This window comes from Coptis chinensis, chromosome 7, assembly GCF_015680905.1.
Source record: "Coptis chinensis isolate HL-2020 chromosome 7, ASM1568090v1, whole genome shotgun sequence".
NCBI classification, from domain to species: domain Eukaryota; kingdom Viridiplantae; phylum Streptophyta; class Magnoliopsida; order Ranunculales; family Ranunculaceae; genus Coptis; species Coptis chinensis.
The window spans coordinates 77,562,855-77,582,355 of record NC_141462.1 but is presented as its reverse complement, the minus strand read 5'-3'; the positions used below and the strand labels follow the sequence as shown (position 1 = coordinate 77,582,355).

Here is a 19,501-nt window from a genome sequence, read left to right as displayed (position 1 = left end):
ACAACTCAACTTTAATAGTATCCATAGGATGCCTTCTTAAACAACCATCGCAGCATAGCAATAGCAGCAGCACACCACCACCACTCCACCACACCCACCACACCACCTAATTGCACACACTACACACACTACCACACACACCAACCCACTACACGCACACAAAGACTCAACAAGAACACACAATAAAATATCCAAAAGTAACATCAATGTCACTTAACAATAATATATCGGTCCACCACTTAACAACAATCCCACAAAAACATATAGTTCAAACATAGAAATAAACCAAAAAACAAGGTTGAATCAACGTCCAGCTTGTTCTAGCCTCCTAAACAACCATGAAGCCTTGATATCCTCTTTAAGACCCAAGAAGACCTTAATAAGCCTATCATTCTCGACCAGCAAGTCAAGCGACCTTAAGAAAAGCTCGGGATTCATATCGGGGAGAGAGGCAAAAGCATCCTTCAACAAATCTATTTGGTCTACTTCTTCTTCTTGTGGTTACGGTTTGAGGGCCTCGGCAATTTTTGCCACCGCTTGATTAACACCTTAAACGAAGGGGGTTCAGGTATATCCTCAAAGAATCGAGACTTCCTAGTCTTCTTAGAAGTAGGTGTAGTGCTTCTAGGACCACTCTCAGTTTGAGAAGTATCCCCACTAGTATCTGAGGGAGCACCAAAAGCTGAGGACTCACTAGCATCAGAATCGTCACCCCCATCTCCTTGGGTTTGCCTAGAATCATCTAAACAAAAAGTTGAAACAAAAAGTTAATTTCAAAACTAGTTAGACACACAAAATTCAACTCTATTTACATCTAATCAACTTACCTCCATCCACCATGTCATCATCGAACCCACTATTGCCCCCTTCTCCAGTTGCATAATCATTTCCATAAATGAGACAACATTCGTCATAGTAAGGAAATGATTTCTGCCTGAGAGTGTTTGCCAACGGATGAGCCTAAATCCCACAATATACCAATTAATATGGCATCCAAAACCAAATCCTATAAAAAAAATGAGATTATTTTATTACCTTTACATAACTCTCCCATGCATTCTCATCTGCATCAATTCTCTTGGTCTCTTTGTTGAAAGACAAACCAAACCCACTAGCATCAACTGCATGTTTCGCAACTTGCCAAGCAAGTCTCATTGTTTTCAACCTTGACCTGACATTGTCTGAAACACAATTCATTCCAAGTCGTGTATTGATCTCATCAGCAGTACGCTTCAAGCTCTCTTTCCTCCACCCATTATCTGCCCTCTTGCCCCCAGTATCTAACTCCTCTAACAACACCTCTACCAAGATGGCTTCCATGTTGGGATACCATCTAATTTGGGGCGATCTTGTTTTCACAACTTTTTTCTGTTTTCCAGCCATACCTAGTTTGAAGCAATGACCAACAAAGAACATAGCATAGTAATATATCAAGGTAACAAATAAGAAAGATTGCATGTGAATAAAACATTATAAGTAGTTGAAACATAATAGTGTCTATTACAAAAACAATCTAATAAAATCATAAGTCTACTACAAAAACATCACTCATAAAATCATAATATCTATTACATCACTCGTTATCTGCCCACATTGCAATTGACAACTCATCCCTAAAATTAGTCCACGCAATGCTTGGCTGCATATCAATATTCATATTTGGAGCATTCAGATAGTTGTCAGCCTCTTCCTCATCATCAGTGAGCTCCTTATCACTCAATGTATTATTAGGATCTTCTTCTCGCAAGAAGTTGTGCAATGCACAACATGCAAGGATAACCTTTGTGTGTGTTTTGACATCGTGGAAAACTGCATGCCTTAGATAGGCAAATCGCTTCTTCAAGAGACCGATTGTCCTTTCAACAACAGTACACAAAGATGAATGACGAAAATTATATTGTTATTTATGATTTTGAGGTTGAACTTCACCGATCTCTCTAAGATGGTACCGTACACCACGGTAAGGCGTGAGGAACCCTGGCACTAAAGCAAATCCAGCATCCGCAAGATAGTACTTGCCATTTGGAACAGTAAGCTTATGCCCGGGGCGAGCCACGACTTCTCAACAACCGGCCCATCGTGTGCCGATCCCTCCCACCGCTAGCACGTATGTGAATCTCATGTCAAATGTGCAAGCTACTAACACATTTTGGGTCCGCGACACCTTTCCCTGCTCACGATACCTAGCCTCATTGCGCTAGTGGTAAATTGATTGGAAAGTGTGTACCATCAACCGCACCCACAAATCCTAACATAAAAACTTCATAAATATTTATTGAACTATTAAACATTGAAATCAGAATGATCCTATCCATTTTCTAAAAAGTTGACTGACCTTGAAATAACAATGCCAATGATGTGTGTTGGTACACTCGCGAGGGGAGTTATCAGTGGTAGCATTTGTTACTAACTCTCTGAATAAACAAAGGATTGCATCCAACACAAGATGGAAATAACGGTGAACTGTTTCTCCTGAACGGAAGAATTGGAATGTTTCATTCCGATTGCGCATGTCATGCCCAACAGTGTTGAGAAATAGGGCAACTTGCTCTTCCAATGTAACATGTCTGCTTTCACGTAGACCATGACCATGCAAACGAGTGCACAAGCGACGAAACATTGATCGCCTCATCCTTAATTGCTCGTGGCAAAATCTGTCAGTGCTTGTATACATCCTACCCAATACAGTTCTCCGCACTTGATCCCAATTCCTACGAGGACCTCTAATAAGAGCGGGGGGAGCCCTACGCCTAGGCCTATACCTCCCAATATACATTCTCCTATACCACCATGTCATCATTATATATGCACTTATAACTATAAGTAGAAATGCCACTAACCTACGCTGACGTTCGGTAATCATTCTACAATATCTCAAAAAAAAAAAAAAAAAATTAATAAAGTATACAAATTCATGTACTCAATTAACGAAACATACAAATTGATACAAACATACATGCATGAACAATGTAGAGGAAATATTATAGAAATCGCAAAAAGAATATGTCCTAACATTATTTATACGAAAAATGAGACTAATCTTACATTCCTGAACATTTAAGTTTTCACTATTAAGTTCTTGTTGTTCATCGCCTTCTCCTTAATCTAATCTGAAATGAATGTAGAGTTGGTTGTTAAGGCAAATGGCTTTGTTTTGTTTCTACTTTTAAGAGTAGCTCTTTAAACTTTTAAAAGTCTTGAAATGGGGATTGAGGGGTTGCCTATTATGACCTTTCCTGCTCTTGGGTAGGAATTTTCTGCGTCTGGCGCTCTAAGGATAATAAGAAAGAATCTTAATCAGATATGTCCAAATTTTTTGTTATAACTTAATGCCTAAGGCAGAGACTTCATCTGATTACATAACTTTTATGAATGAACATCTGCACTGAGACTATACTTTCGTAAGACCATAACCATCTCTTCAAAATGGAAGAAGTGACGCTATTCGGAAGAGAGCCTAGTCCTTTTACTTACAGAGTGATATGGGCATTAAAACTGAAGGGTATAGATTACACATACACAAATGAGGATTTTACAAACAAGAGTGCCTTGCTTTTGAAGTATAACCCAGTTTATCAGAAAGTTCCAGTTCTTGTTCATGGTGGAAAAGCAATTGCAGAGAGTCTGTTGTTATACTTGAATACATTGATGAGACATGGCCGAAAAATCCATCACTTGCCAAAAGATTCCTATGAGAGATCCGTCGCCGATTTTGGGCCAAGTACTTGACGATAAGGTATCTTGTTGATCGTTGATTTTTTTTTTAATGGAAAATTACAACCATTCTACTAATCAAATTGGTCTTCTAAATAGGTGAGTTTGATTCTAACTATTTATTAGAGATATTAAATTCTATTCCCACATATTGCCCAAACCATAGTAATGGATTAATGGCTTAGTTTGCCTACCCCAGAAGCCATAGCATTGACATCCAACATCTCTGGTAATTTTTAGTTCAGGATCAATTACAAGTATCTAAATAATTATTTGGCGAGAAGTTTAACCGAGCATAAAATTCTTGAATTTGCGGTGGCAATTGGAGTATTACAAGTTGCAACAAATGTAAAAGAGTAAAGAAGGATCTTTGATAAAAATGTAACCCGGTCGTTCTCTTCTAGATATAATTTATTTTCATTGACTGTGGAATATTGGGGCTTGACTGAAGGCAGCTAGACTATGAGTTTGGACAAAAGAAGAGTCTGAAAATGTTTACTTGAAGCAGCAATGAAAAAAAAAAAAGGATAAATGCATGTAACAGTAGAAAACAAGAACTTAAATAGTGAAAAAAGATATTGAGATAAGAGAGATAAGAGATGAGAGATGAGAGATGAGAGATGAGAGATGAGAGATGAGAGAGTATACCTGAAAAGAGAGCGAGTTGATGAGAGGCGGCAGTGAGAGAGAGAGAAGAGAGATGAGTGGGAAAGTTGTTTCTATTGGCAGTGAGAAAGAGAGAAGAGAGATCGAGAGGAAGAGTTGTTTCTATTTTCCTATCATAGTGGGAAAATACCGGGTGACTAATTCAACTTTGGGGGGAGGTGTTTTCTATTTTCCCACTCCTAGTGGGATAATTTGATTTGCCGGCTAATTCCAAATAGTATTTGTCAGTGCCCTTAAATACACCCAAACACTGGCAAATGGTGCTTCTAGTGGGAAAATACAATTAGCCACCCCCATTTGCCAGTTAACAAACACACCCTTAGTTCTTCTCTTCTTTGTCCATTAGAAGACTTCTCCAATATCCTTAAGCGGTTATTTTAACGATTTTGCAATTCAAGGTTTGATTAATCGTTTTTACAATAATGTACCAAATCTTTGTAGAGAACAGGCCCATAGGACACAATTGGAGATTAATTTAGCTTCTAGTTTGGGTCGGCAAATAATTATGGCTTAAGGACAAACCGGGCTAACCACTGCTGAAAGACGATATTATCCTCATTTGAGTTTTTATCAGTTAAATCAAAATTCCACATTACTTTTCAATTTTGTTCCCACATTATTTTTCAATTTTGTTTTTGACCCTCGGCACACTCACATTTTATGTTATGACTAACATGAGAAATTTCATTTATTTCATGTTGTACACATGTATAGTAGTGTTTGCATATTTGTTGAACACATGCATATTGGTATGGGCATGTGTGGTAGTAGTGTTTGCATGTTTGTTGCACATATGCATAATGATGTGTACATGTGTGTAGTATACACATGCATAGTAATGTTTACATGTGTATTATGCGCATGTATACACATGTATAATAGTGTTTGAACGTGTGTTATATACATGCATAATGATGTTTGCATGTGTGATATACATATGCATAATGGTATTTGCATGTTTGTTGGACATATGCATACTGGTATGTGCATGTGTGGTAGTAGTGTGTTTGCATGTGTGTTATACACATGTATTCACATGTATAGTAGTGTTTGCATATTTGATATACAGAATGGCGGAGCTATGTGCAGGCCAGGTAGGACGTAGGCCCCCCCCCCCCTGAACTTGTGACAAAAAAAAAACTAGTAGTGCTAAAAAGTCAGCATCAAGACCATTTCAACACTGTGCCCCATATTTCAACACTGCTACCCTTGGATGGATTAAGATGACATGTTTACCAAATCAAATGTTAAAACAATAGTCCCCTCTGGACAGATTTTCTAGCTCCGCCACTGGTTATATACATGCATAATGATATTTGCATGTGTGATATACACATACATAATGGGGTGTACATGTTGATATACACATGCAGTGTATATCATACATGCATAGTGGTGTCTGCATATTTGTTGGACACATGCATACTGGTGTGTGCATGTTAATATACACATGCAGTGTATATCATATATGCATACTGGTGTTTGCATGTTTGTTGGACACATGCATACTGGTGTGTGCATCTCTGGTAGTAGTGTGTTTACATATGTGTTATGCATGCACATATATACAAATATATAGTAGTGTTTGCATGTGTGTTATACACATGAATAATGATATTTGCATGTGTGCTATATACATGTATAATGGTATGTGCATATTGATATACACATATATTGATATACACATATCATACATGCATAGTGGTGTTTGCATGTATAATAGAGAATGTAAAAAATAACTTGCAGATGTCAGCCCGAAAATGTCCTTATAGCGAAATTATTAATGATAGATACTAATGTCAGCCCGTTTTTGTTCTAAAACTGTAATTATTGGTCAACTAGGCCTAACACCGAAATTATTGGCCAATTTATGTGTTTGGGCCTAAATCTAATGATATTTGTCAACGACTTTGAAGGGAAGAACCGATCAGTTTGTTTTTCAATTTTTATCAGTGAAATAATACGGCTACATGAGTAGGAATAATTGACATTTCGGATAATTGATTTTACAAGTAAATACGAAATGGTCACTTAATTTCGTAAAAAAAAAGCATACCAGTGGGGAAAATATGTGTATTGATATTGTAATATACCTAGTAGGTGCACCAGATATTAGAAGTTGTTTAAAGTTTATTGTAGGTGCTCTATATCAATTTCGCTATGAGAAAGTTCACCGTTCTCGCTAACATTTCATGATCCACCTAAAAACTGACTTGGACAGTCAAACCGTTTCAAGAACTTGTGGTATTGCGTCGCATTTTAGTTTTGGCTAATTACAGAAAATTAATTCCAAATAAATGGGTTCAGAACTTTCCAGTGGGTGCCGTTATTAACCAGCCAGCTAATGATCCAAAACCATTTGACAAAAAAAAAAGCATCAAATCAGAAGCCCACGGTGTAACAAATCTGTGGGTGAAGACACCGCCATAAGTAGAAAAGTATTGATCCTTCCTTTAATAATTCACACCCATCGTCTTTCCTCTCGATAAATTCCCCAACCTTTTTCACTCCAACCCTCATTCCTAAATCTTTCATTCACAATCAACCATGTCTTGCTACAAGGGAAAATATCACGGTATGTAATTCTTTATATTCTTTTACTAATAAGTATTATTGTTATTGTTTAAATTCATATATAGTTTTGCTATTGTCAGGGTTTTGGGTTTTTCCACTTGAAATGATTAGAGGAACCATGATAATACTTACAGACACCCGTTTTGATTTCTTGTAAAGTTGTAATCCTGTTAATTAATGTTATTACGGGGTCTTGCAAGTGATCTAGTATTTCGAGGACGCATTTTCTTATGTATCCAGTGGTTTGGCCCCTTGACACCTTGTTGGGGGTGAGAATTTTCGTTAGGATCTAGTGCTTATATTCTTCTCATCTATCTAGTGCTATAAGGAGTATATGGAACATGTTTTCATTTGATAGTTTCTTTAATCTTGTTTTGCCATTAAACATCCCATCCCCTTTGTAGATGAGCTCATTGCTAATGCTGCTTACATTGGAACTCCTGGAAAGGGTATCCTTGCTGCTGACGAATCCACTGGTACAATTGGCAAGCGTCTATCCAGTATTAATGTGGAAAATGTTGAGTCTAACAGGCGTGCTCTGCGCGAGCTTCTCTTCTGCACCCCCGGTGCTCTACAGTACCTCAGTGGAGTGATCCTTTATGAAGAGACTCTCTATCAGAAGACTGCTGCTGGAAAACCTTTTGTTGATGTCATGAAGGAAGGCGGAGTCCTCCCTGGTATCAAGGTTGACAAGGGTACTGTTGAACTTGCCGGTACCAATGGTGAGACCACAACTCAGGGTCTTGATGGGCTTGCACAGCGTTGCCAGCAGTATTATGCAGCTGGTGTGCGGTTTGCCAAGTGGCGTGCTGTGCTCAAGATTGGCCCCACTGAACCATCACAGTTGGCTATTAATGAGAATGCCAATGGGCTGGCTAGGTATGCTATCATCTGTCAGGAGAATGGATTGGTCCCAATCGTCGAGCCAGAGATCCTCGTAGATGGCTCTCACGACATTGAGTGCTGTGCTGACGTGACAGAGCGTGTCCTTGCTACTTGCTACAAAGCACTGAATGACCACCATGTCCTCCTTGAAGGAACTCTGCTGAAGCCCAACATGGTCACCCCTGGTTCTGATGCTAAGAAAGTTACTCCAGCAATGGTAGCTGAGTACACAGTGCGTGCCCTTCAGAGGACAATGCCTGCTGCAGTTCCTGCTGTGGTCTTCCTTTCAGGTGGACAGAGTGAAGAGGAAGCCACGCTGAACCTTAACACAATGAACAAGCTCAAAGCAAAGAAGCCATGGTCTCTTTCATTTTCCTTTGGACGGGCTTTGCAGCAGAGCACTCTCAAGGCCTGGGCTGGAAAAGAGGAAAATGTGGAAAAGGCACAGGCTGCTTTCCTCTCGAGGTGCAAGGCGAACTCTGAAGCTACCCTTGGTATTTACAAGGGTGATGCTGCACAGGGAGATGGTGCCTCCGAGAGCCTGCATGTCAAGGACTACAAATACTAATGCAGTAATATTTCCAGTCTTGTGTTCGGTACCTGTTTTCGTTCGTGAGTGATGTAGGAGAGTACTAGAGAGTAAAGTTTCTACGGCTTAGGTTTGTTCCGTTTTGTGTCTGTTAAGTAGAAAGGATGATGTTGCAATAAGGTCTTGGTGAATCTCGAATGCTTACTGTCTTTTGCATGTGTCTTTAACTTGTTTTTGTTTTAGTTAAACTGGTATTTTTCTGTTTCTTTATACAGGGTCTCTGGTTTGGCTCTTTGATGAAAATCTACTATTCTGGCCAATTTTATTTTCCCCCCACATTTACTGATTTAATTATGCGCTTATTGGTGAGTTAATAATCTGTTCTACCAGATCTTTTCAATTCAATCGGTTGTCCTTCTTTGCTCTTTGGACTTTCCACTAAGTTCTAACAGAAGGCGATAAAATGTGCCTCTAAGTTCTAACTGAAGGCTTTGGTCCTATGCCACTCAAATTATGACTACACGCCATTATGCTTCGGTTAAGGCTCTTTGAACTGATTTTTCTGGGTAGTTTTTTTTTTTTCCTTTTAATCATAATCAAGATCTAGATAACGTAAGGTTGAAGGATAAAATCACATTTTCCGTAAGAAAGTCCTGAAATGAACTTTTTGGTGTTTTACCAGGGCTTGATCCCATGACCAAACTAGCTTAATAGTTTACCACGCTACCAACTGATCAATGGGGTCGTGGTAGGCTTGAAATGAACTGAAAAAAAGGGTCGTACTAGAAAAGCCTAATTAATAATTAGTACTGGCTTGGTGAAGTGGTACAGGTACGACTAGGCCTATGCCTAGCCAGGTCTATGGGTAAATAACACATTCATAAATCATAATACTGGTGAGTGGTGACCCACAACAGTACTGTTTGGTTCCAGCCACAGATGGCTGTCGAGAATTCTTACTGAGACTTTGACGTTGGCTCACATCCCATCCCTTCGTGTTCAGCGCTGAATGAGACCGAGTTTTTCCTTGCTCGACAAGTTGACAGCTTTTGGACGGACCTGAACGTATTTCCAATGTTTAGCTCTGAAACTTTAGTTGTTTCCTATTGACGCAATCCATGGTGATCGAGTTGATGTCGGCACCCCCGGTGATAAAGCTTGGACTACTTTATGTTCACGATGATGAATCTTATGCTCTCCACAACTGCGGTAATGCTGCTGCAGTAGCAGTCGTCTTTATTTTTAAGAAATTTTTTTGGTTATCAATTGTACAAGTTTTCGAATCCGTTCTACAAACGGGTGCCGTTATATTAAATTATTCTAAAAAATATTAGCATTCTACAAAACAATGGGATATGATTATTATATTTATCACTCATCTAAATTTCTTGCAACGTAAATAAAAACCCCACAATTTGAGAATGCCCACATAAAGCCAAAAATATATTAAAGCTACTTGAATAGAAATACATTCTCATTATACGAAAATAGATATGATAAATACCACTTTAATTGCAAAACTATATTTGTCGAGACATTCTCACTATATATTCCCAGTTTCTGATTTTCCGATAATTATTCTTTGAGGTTAATTCGATGCATTTTCATTCAGTTTCCAATTTTACATTAATTATTCTTTGAGATTTGTTATATATACATGATTCAATGTGTGGGATTATTAGGGAATTCTAATTGCATTTGTTTAAAAAAAAAATTGTAATTGATTGCTATGAATATAACTAAGAATTGACTGCATTAGATATTTTTTATTTAATGGTTAAAATGGATAATTCTGACAATATATATAGTTGCATTTTTTCCTCAAAGTAGATAATAAATCCATCAAATAGCAATGGTGACTTTTGAATGCTCTTGGTAAAATCTAGACCAATTGAGACAGAGTACATGAATCATGAGTTTACGTTAGAATGCAACTCAAAATATTGGTATGGTAAAATAGTAGAGTCAACTCTAAAGCAAGGGAAATCCCAATTTCATTTTTGGTTTTGAATGCGCAATAGTAACACAATGCACGTAGATAAAAAATGTTTTGTGTCCCACCTTCTCAAGCAACTTTGCATTGAGATTTACTATGTCACCAGTCTTAATAATTGTGACATCCTTCTTAATGAATCCATGTAAAGAAATAAGCAGTAATAACTTCTTCTTTGTGTTATCTTGATTTTGTTGGATTTTTCATTCACTTACATAATGTTTAAAGTTTAATATAAGTATACAACATACATCTTACCCCATACTTAAAAAAACTCGCCTCAAGTCAATTGATTTCCTTTTTTTTTGCCTCCTTACATTTTCTATTGAACTGAACTATATGGAGTCTACACTCTAGATATAGTAGTGCATATGAAAATAGAAATTGAGAATTAGTCACCTGTTAGTGTCTAACATCCCCTACCTATACACTTATCCATAGCCTATATTTCTTTTATTTGAACCCAAAACCATATATATTTGAAAATTTGAAACTTCTTTATCGTGATTTACTATTTGTAAATTGATTATCTTCCATAGCAAGATAAAATGAAAATGGAAGGGTCTATGGTATAAAACAATAAAATATAAACTAAAAGAATTTAAAATTAATACAATGATGAATGATTCATCTTCTCCAAAATTCAAAAGTTGAATTTGAATTCTTGATATTTGTCCAATGTTCAAACTTGAACATTTAAAATTAATGCTGAACTCATGAGTTTGTGTTCATATCTCTCAAATTTATACAAAAGTTAAAAGAAAATATAAACAAAATACAAAAATATTGGACTTAGAGTCTTAAAACGGTGTGGGTCAACGACTTATGCCACGGTGTGGGTCGGGCAGCTCAACAGGTCGGGTTTGAGCATAAAACTTACACCCATAGCCCGACCGCATAGAAACGGTGGCGAGGCAGGGCGGGTCTATTTTTGGATCGGTGCGGGTGAAGACCGGGTGCCCTACCAGGTGATGGGCCAATGGTTTTTTTTACACTCTCAATCAAATGACATGCTTAGATAGGGCTGTAAAGAAAAAACACCCAAATTTATAAAAGTTGACCTGTCTAAGCTAATAGTAAATACATTAGTTAGACAATGGAGTTATGTGGCTTAAAATCAAGACTCTAATCTAACTTAACCTTGTGGGTAGCCTTGTTAGCAATTCGCCGAATTATTCACGAATAATTCGCGAATTGAATTTTTGAAGGGATAATACTTTCGAATGTTTCAAAGATTCGGTATAATTTGCAATTTTTTGCTTTGAAATGAATAATTCGGTTTTTGGCGAATTTTTCAAAAATTCGACTAAAAAATTCGACTCCGAAAAAAAAAATGAAAATTCAGTGGCACTTTTGTTATTTTTTTATGTATTTTATATCCCCACTCTTACTTTAAGTGCCCCACTCTTACATTTTTAGTAATAAATTAATCCAAAAGCTTTGATTTTATATTTTTTGAGCAATATTTAAAGGGAGGGGTTCTAGGGACATATTTTATCTTGACACGTAAACAAACTCAAAATCGTCAAGGCATTTATAAGTTTTGGATTAGGCTAATATTTTGTAGATATAATCTCCTAATTATTCTAAACATTGTCACAAATAATCAAAAAATTTCAAACTTGTCAAATGTAGTTAACAATTTATAAAATTTGGGTAATTATGGACCGTTCATTTTCACCATTTTTGATACTATATTTGGAAATTTTAGAAATTTTTTATTTTTTTGATTATTTGTGACAATGTTTAGAATAGTTAAGAGATCATATCTACAAAATATTAGCCTAATCCGAAACTTATAAATGTCCAAACGATTTTGAGTTTGTTTACGTGTCAAGATAAAATATGCCTCTAGAACCCCTCCCATATTTAAATTGTCATGTCATGGTGTGTGTATTTTGAAGTTTGAACTGTAATTTCAATCAAATAACAAATAAATGAATATATTTATGTAGACCGTTCAATTGGTTTCAATGTTTTCGTAGCTAAATTGCTTAGATATGTTTGTTATGTTGTAAAAAATGACAACTATTATTAATATTTATTAACATAATATCACAAATTTTTGCAACAAAACGTTTAAAACACGTATTAATTAAACACCGCATAATTGCCGTATTGCGAATTTTTGACCGAATATTTGACCGTACCGTTTTTTTGAGTCACCAAATAATTCTTGAATTATTTCCGTACCGAATTTTTGTCGTATCCCGAATTGCTAATAGGGGTGGGTAGTATATCTATAGGCATTTAAGATTAAATTTAATTCAATGTCTAATATTCATCTTCCATCCAGCCACCACCACCGCCAGTGATTATGCACAATCCAAAATACTGCAAATAAACTTTAAAGAGAAAATTAACCACCAATTCATCATAATTATACCGTGTGGCAATATATCTAGGTGGGTTAATTTTCTTTGTGAGTTTGCAGTATTTTGGGGTGTGCCCGCGTAATCACTAGTAGCGGCGGTGGTTGGATATATATATATATAGGTAAGCCTGTTTTAAATGAGATAAGTAACTTTTTGATACTGGTGGAGTTCGAGCTTCAGACCTCTGGTATCATCACCTAAAGGTTTTACTTGCTAGTCGGCACCTGCAGAAAATGAATATTAGACATTGAATTAAGTTTAATCTTAAATGCCTATATATATTGCCACATGGTTAAGTTAGATTAGATTCTTGATTTTGAGCCACGTCACTACATTGTCTACATAATGAAATAAATAAATAAAAGAGGTAGGATGTGGTGGTGGGCCGCGTTGGTGGTGGTTGGACATATATAGTAGATGATTGATATTTTCTTTAAATTATGTAAGTTGGAATTTCAAAATTTCAAAATTTTGGAATTTTTGTAATGTCCACCTCACATAATTTTGGTGAACAGATTTGGAGATTTTTTTAGCGGACTACGTGAGCGTGTCATCTGATTAATTGGATGCACGTATCAATTGAAGCTTTTTGCAAGTTCACTGCTCTATTGAATGAAAAAAAAAATGTTATACTATTTGAAACCAACATTAAAGTTCAAGAGAAGGGTTCTAGGGATATATCTTATTTTAACACATAAACAAATTAAACTCAAAATCGTTAGGGCATTTATAAGTTTTGAATTAGACTAATTTTGTTTAGATACGATTTCCTAACTATTCTAAACATTGTCACAAATAATAAAAAAAATCAAGAATTTCTAAACTTGCCAAATATAGTATAAAAAATGGTGAAAATAAACGGTCTACAATTAGTCAAATTTTGTAAATTGCTAACTACATTTGGCAAGTTTGGAAATTTTTTATTTTTTTGATTATTTGTGACAATGTTTAGAATAGTTAGGAGATCATATCTATAAAAAATTAGCCTAATCCAAAACTTATAAATGCCTTAACAATTTTGAGTTTGTTTACGTGTTAAGATAAAATATGTTCCTAGAACCACTCCCAAAGTTCAATGTATTTGGCGGTAATTTTTTCTTTTCAATCTGGGTTGAACAAAAAAGAAGAGTGTACTCTCAAAATACTAAAAGCGAACTCAAGCCCTATACCACAAAATTTTAATTAGAGGGCTAGAGAAATTTGAAATTTCAAAGTTGGCTGGGAACTTAACTTATGGTGGTTATATAATTTTGATATATCTTTTACTATTTTAAAAATCCTGACCCCCACCTAAACTACTACAATAGTTTAATATTAAAAAATGTGTGACTCTTGGTCATTTTTTTTTTGTACTGTTTTGCCTAGGGGTGATAAAAAGGCAGGGGCCTGAGGGTCAGGTCAGCCTGCCCTTATTGTGTATTGAGGACCGGGTCGAGTAGGGTCAAACATGAAAACTCAAGCCCTTAACCCGCCCCTTGATCCTCATTTTTTAGGGCCAAATGAGGGCTGGGTCGGGCCGGGTCTAATTATAATTTACTAGTTTTTTTTTTGGCGATTTTTTAATTACTTTTATCATACTTTGATTATGAATATCAATTTTAACTAAGTATACAAAACTAATTCTTATGTCTTCAAAGAAAAAAAAGAGATAGAGATGGTGGAACTGTGGAAGAGATGATATTCTTAAAACATCTATATTTTTCATACTTAACTATGTTGTTAGATTGGACTTGTTTTTATGTATGACTTATATACCTATCATTCAATCAATTACAAAAAACACAGATATTATGTTATGTTATAATCTATCCCCTATTGAAAACTAATTTAGTGATTTTTTTGTATACAACTTAGATAATTAGAGTATAATATATAAATATAATGTAAAATAACAAAAAAACGTATGAGGGCCAAGTGAGGGTTGGTGAGGGCCGGGCTCATGCTTTAGAATAGGGGTGTCAGTTTTGTACATGACCCGCTAACCCGACACGAAATTAGTGGGATTGGGTTGGGATTTTTTTTTTTTGGGTCATTTAAGGGTTGACCCGCCAAACCCGTCAAATAAATGGGTTGGGTTAGGGTCACACATGTTAACTAGGCCAGGTAACCCGTTAGTATACCCGATTAGTTCCCAGGTCCAATGGATCGGGTCATCAACCCGTGACCCGAATGACATGTTTTAAGTCCTTAAACATATATGTTTCCGTATTTTATTAAATCTCATAATCCTAATTACTTAAAAGAAAATACTAAAAAGATAAGGATCAGCTGGATTGAGTGGGATCAGCCGGCAATCCAGCATATAGAATATTATAGATTCATTCAATAAAAATATGATCACATTAACATTGAACCCTTACCCTAGTCTTAATTCTAAAAAAAGGACAATGAAACTGTCAAAGTCACATTCAAGTATTCAACCCCAATTCTCCTTAAGCTACTGCCCAAATTCCTCAAACCCCTCACTTTGATTTACTTGTAATTCATCTTTTCTTTTTTCTATTTACTTAGTTTATTCCTCAAATCCCCTACCTTGATTTACTTGTTTGGTTCAGGCATTCAGCAGATATGTTTCAACAACTCTGCGCACTTTTGCAAGTTATTTTATTATTTAGATTAATAAATATTCTTTATCTAAAAAAACAAAGAACTTACGGGTTATCTGTTAACCCGATCCAAAATTGACCCGTTGGCTTACTAAGTCACCTGTTGGATAACCCGTTACATATGCGGGTTGGGTTTGGGTTTGACAAACTTGATACGATTAGTAATTGGGTCGGGTTTGGGTTTGTTCTCCTAACACGTGATCCGAGTATGACACGACACGAAACCGACCCAACACGACCCATTGCCACCCCTACTTAGAACCTAGGCCCTAGCCCGCCCCTCAAATATGTGAGAGCCAACTTTTGAGTGCTTGAACATATAATTTTGCGGGCTGGGTCGGGGCGGGTCGAGGGTCTGAGGGCCAAATTATGACCCCTAGGTTTGCCTTCATAATTATGTGATAACTACGAATTTACACCTACACCCAAAGCAAAATCAAAAAAATAAATAGTAGTTCTAGAGTACACCCTCAATATGGGTGCGCTGACATCTCATCCCTTGATTATAGACTTTGCCATGCAATACACCCTCACCTTTTGTTTATTAGAGGGCCCAGATGTGATAGCGCATAGTTTGCGTACTCTAGATTTTGACAAAAATAAATACTACATACAAAAAAGTTAAATAAGTAATTCAATTCTAATAGATTATTTTATAAAATGGGCGAGAGGTGCGCAGCTGCATCAGACTAGCATATATATACTTCTATGCAGTTATCTAATGATAAAATGTTTATAATGTCTATACCCTATGCTGTTATTAATATTACTGCTTCATATGATCATATCATAGTCTCAACTTTCAACTGCTTTACTTAGTTTACCCAAAAAAAAAAACTGCTTTACTTAGGTAGTTAAATAGATGTTCAATGATGGAGATTTCCTTGGCAGACAATAGTTGCAAACTGTACAGGTGCTGTTAAAACCGTTATTAGTAATTTAGTATCTACCTTTACACCTATGATCGAGCTGATTGTGGATGGTCAGCGTAAGCTCATCATTTCAATTGAAACACTATAAAGTGAAGTGATTACAGCGAACATACCTACCATAGGGCATAGGAGACATAATTGTCTACAATAAATGAGAGCCAAAAGGAACATTTGAAAGCCATGACAGTTATTAAAATGCAGATACTCCACTAAGACATTAGGATACTCATATGATGGCAAGACTTCACAGAAAAGGTAAGTTAGACACTAGTGCTGCTCTCCCCTTTGATTCCTTGAAGGTATGAAAACCGATTGAACTTTGCTGTTTCTGGAGCAATCGATATCATGCCTTAAATCCACAAAAATCATCAACTAACACTTCTAAAGTTGGCTACTTGCTCCTCAAATCCAAATCTTGCCAATAACTGCAAACTGTTAATTTCTTCATGTTGAGCAATTCATTGGTTATCCCCTCTGCTGATCCTCACACCATAACTCTCCCATAAGTTCTCACCTTCAGCCATCAGAAACTGAAAGCAGTTATTGGACATTGCGGTGCCTGCATTAGAATTAGAAGGACCATTATTACTGGAATGAATTCCAGCAACCTGGGGGACTTGTTGGTTGATCCCATGCCCATAGAATGCGCCTCCTTGGTTGTACGTTGAACCAAGGTGCTGGAAGTGAGGACATGTTCTTGAATTATCTTTCCGCTTCATGGTACAGTCGTTACTTTTCCTAATGTATTTGTTGATGTCTTCCCATTTTTCTTCGCACCTCTTTGCATTCCGATCATAGCCAAAACAGGCCATCTTCACGGATACCTCTTCCCACAATGTCTCCTTCGTGTATTCGCTTTGCTGAAATCTTGATTCCAGGCTTGTTCTTATATGTATTAGACTAGAGATTTCAGATTCTGGCCATTTTTCAGTGCTGTTTACAGTGCTTTCAAACGTTTCGCTACCGTTGTTTTCGATGTTTTGATGCAGTTCTGTTCCTATTAATTCCTCAGGAGAAGAAGCTTTCAGTTCTTTTCCTGTAATTTTGCTCAAAGTCTCCATCAAAGCGGCATCTCGAGCTTCAAACCAAGCACGCTCTTTCGCCCAAAAGTTGTGCTCTTGATCAATCCTTGCTGCTTCTCGCTTTCTCCCTTCTTCCTCCCTTAACATTCGCTCCTGTTCTTTCTGTTCTAGAGTCTTTAACATCTTCTCCAACCAAGCCTCTTGTGTTTCCATCAATTTCTTCATCTGTGAATCTACAAAGTCTCGTATCTTACCTTTCCAGCTCCTCCTTCCACCCTTCATCATCATCTTCTTTTTCTTATCCGTTGAATCATTTTCCATGAATGCAACCACATTAAGATCATCGTGACCATCTTCAGACGACGAAGTGTCAAAACAAGAGGAATTAGAGATGCTTAGGCTCTCGCTAAATTTCTGACCTTGCAAGCCATCTTGATTTGAGTAAGTGGCTCTTAGATTGTTTCCAACAAAATGGGAATCTGAGACTGATACGGGGTTACTAGTCTCTCCATAAAGAGCTTCAAGTTGGCGAAAAAAACGATAGTGCTTCCCATCTTGCCTTCCGGCTTTTCCTTCCCTGGTCTTCTTATAATACTTGTACAAGTTCTCAAACTTCTCTCTACATTTCTTCCCACTCCTTTGATAACCATGTTCCTCGGCCATTATTCTGTATACAATGCAAAGATAAGAAAAACATAATAACAAAGGAGATAGAAAAGAAGAAAAACGAAGAAACCCTAGCTAGCAGTTCCAAATTATGTCTGTGGATCTCCACTGAAAAAAGAAGGAAAATTTAAACAACTCCCCAACATTCCTCTAAATCTCTAGCTAATAATGAGTAATATCCTCACCGGCCTATCTTTTAATATGTTACAAGCTTAATTATTAAATTATATAACTTGGGTTCTTCGAAATTTCCAATTAACAAATGAGTCTAGCTTTAAAAAAGAAGAAAAATGGAGATTGACATGGACATATCTCAAAAGAATCGTAAAGGATGCTTAAACTTTCTCAAGTCTGACATTTTCTTAACATAAAACCAGTAAAAGGTTCTCAAATAGTACTACCTAGGTTTCTTAAGTAAATGAGAACATTAATTGGCTTGTCATTTTCTCAAGCATAATAAAAGAGAAATGAAAAACCAGTAAACAAAGGGTTGTCATCATCTCTGTCTCTAATACAAAACAAGCAAGAAAGACAATTATTAGTGGTAGTCGTGTTTTTCTTACACAATCCACCACCTGAGAAAGGTACCTTAAAATCTTAAAATTTCTAGAAACGTTACCACACATGCACCTGAAAATCATTTCATCTATCCCCACAAACAACAGTACAAGAAACAGTTTTAGCTAGTGTGCTTACCTAGACACTTCATCCCACAGTGGTCCTTTCTGATTAGCTTCTTTGAACCTAGAATCCAGACTAGATCTGATTTCAAGAAGTGTTAATGTCTCTTGTCTTGGCCATCTACCATTACTTCCATCCACTCCAATACAACCTTCCATCTCCATCCCGCATAGTGAAGTTGTAGTTGTAGTGAGAGGGGTAGTAGTAGTAGTAGTAGTAGTAGTAATGGCAGTGTTAGTAGTAGTGTTGTTGGTAGTGGAAGTCGAGTTAATAGAATCCGCAGAGAAACCAACATCATGAACAAGAACTCCACCACTTACTTGAGATGAACTACCACCCAACATCAACATATCTTGGTAATGCTGGTTAGGGAAGTGTTGTTGTGGTTGTTGGAAGGGAGAAAACTGAGTTCTACCGGCAAGTATGTGCCGTAGATCCGGCAAGCTGTAGTGTTGATGATCATCCATATCCATTTAAGAGTAAACTGATGAATAGAGCGTTATAAGCGGATCGTGTTTGTGGAAGGATAAAAGCTTCAAATTTAAGAACAAGAAGATACTAGCCTTGGCCCCATTTCTCTCTCTCTCTTCTTCTCTGTGTAAAACCGAGTAGAGTGCTCTTTTCTCTCTTGATCACACACTCAGACTCACTGTCTACCTATGGACATGAAACGGGAACATACGTAATGTATGAACCAATGAAAACTTGACAGGTGTTGACAAGATGGAAAATCCAAGGCCAGCACTGCAAGGATGACGCGTGTACAGTGTTTGTGATTCCACTTTTTTGACTGACTTTTTTGGTTGTTGATTGATCAGCTAGCTTATTAGCTTATAGACACAGCAGTCAGCTCACCAA

At 36.8% G+C, this 19,501-nt stretch overlaps 3 protein-coding genes across 3 annotated transcripts; 1 reads left to right on the top strand and 2 right to left on the bottom strand.

Moving 5' to 3' along the window:
- Positions 1-166: 166 nt before the first annotated feature.
- On the bottom strand, positions 167-4,438 carry LOC147489042 (uncharacterized). Its single transcript, XM_086573294.1, has 4 exons — positions 4,363-4,438; positions 1,036-1,385; positions 828-960; positions 167-742 (listed from the first exon to the last, which is right to left on the bottom strand). Exons 2-4 carry the CDS (start codon positions 1,381-1,383, stop codon positions 483-485), a joined length of 741 nt encoding a protein of 246 aa, XP_086429420.1. The 5' UTR covers positions 1,384-1,385; positions 4,363-4,438; the 3' UTR covers positions 167-482.
- A 2,055-nt stretch (positions 4,439-6,493) lies between these two features.
- Positions 6,494-8,671, top strand: LOC147489041 (fructose-bisphosphate aldolase 1, cytoplasmic-like). The gene is made up of 2 exons (XM_086570812.1): positions 6,494-6,955; positions 7,359-8,671. The coding sequence occupies exons 1-2, from the start codon at positions 6,928-6,930 to the stop codon at positions 8,405-8,407; spliced, it is 1,077 nt and encodes a 358-aa protein (XP_086426938.1). The 5' UTR covers positions 6,494-6,927; the 3' UTR covers positions 8,408-8,671.
- Positions 8,672-16,322: 7,651 nt separating this feature from the next.
- Positions 16,323-19,273, bottom strand: PTL (Duplicated homeodomain-like superfamily protein). Its single transcript, XM_086572753.1, has 2 exons — positions 18,659-19,273; positions 16,323-17,963 (listed from the first exon to the last, which is right to left on the bottom strand). Exons 1-2 carry the CDS (start codon positions 19,114-19,116, stop codon positions 16,733-16,735), a joined length of 1,689 nt encoding a protein of 562 aa, XP_086428879.1. The 5' UTR covers positions 19,117-19,273; the 3' UTR covers positions 16,323-16,732.
- Positions 19,274-19,501: the final 228 nt, after the last annotated feature.

Excerpts from the sequence above, each read along its gene's own strand:
- LOC147489041 (XM_086570812.1), top strand. The coding sequence starts at position 6,928 with ATGTCTTGCTACAAGGGAAAATATCACG. Across the intron at positions 6,956-7,358 it reads CTACAAGGGAAAATATCACG|ATGAGCTCATTGCTAATGCT; the intron begins GTATGTAATTCT and ends TCCCCTTTGTAG.
- LOC147489042 (XM_086573294.1), bottom strand. The coding sequence starts at position 1,383 with ATGGCTGGAAAACAGAAAAAAGTTGTGAAAACAAGATCGCCCCAAATT. Across the intron at positions 961-1,035 it reads CATGGGAGAGTTATGTAAAG|GCTCATCCGTTGGCAAACAC; the intron begins GTAATAAAATAA and ends TGTGGGATTTAG. Across the intron at positions 743-827 it reads TGATGACATGGTGGATGGAG|ATGATTCTAGGCAAACCCAA; the intron begins GTAAGTTGATTA and ends CTTTTTGTTTAG.
- PTL (XM_086572753.1), bottom strand. The coding sequence starts at position 19,116 with ATGGATATGGATGATCATCAACACTACAGCTTGCCGGATCTACGGCAC. Across the intron at positions 17,964-18,658 it reads CTGTGGGATGAAGTGTCTAG|AATAATGGCCGAGGAACATG; the intron begins GTAAGCACACTA and ends CATTGTATACAG.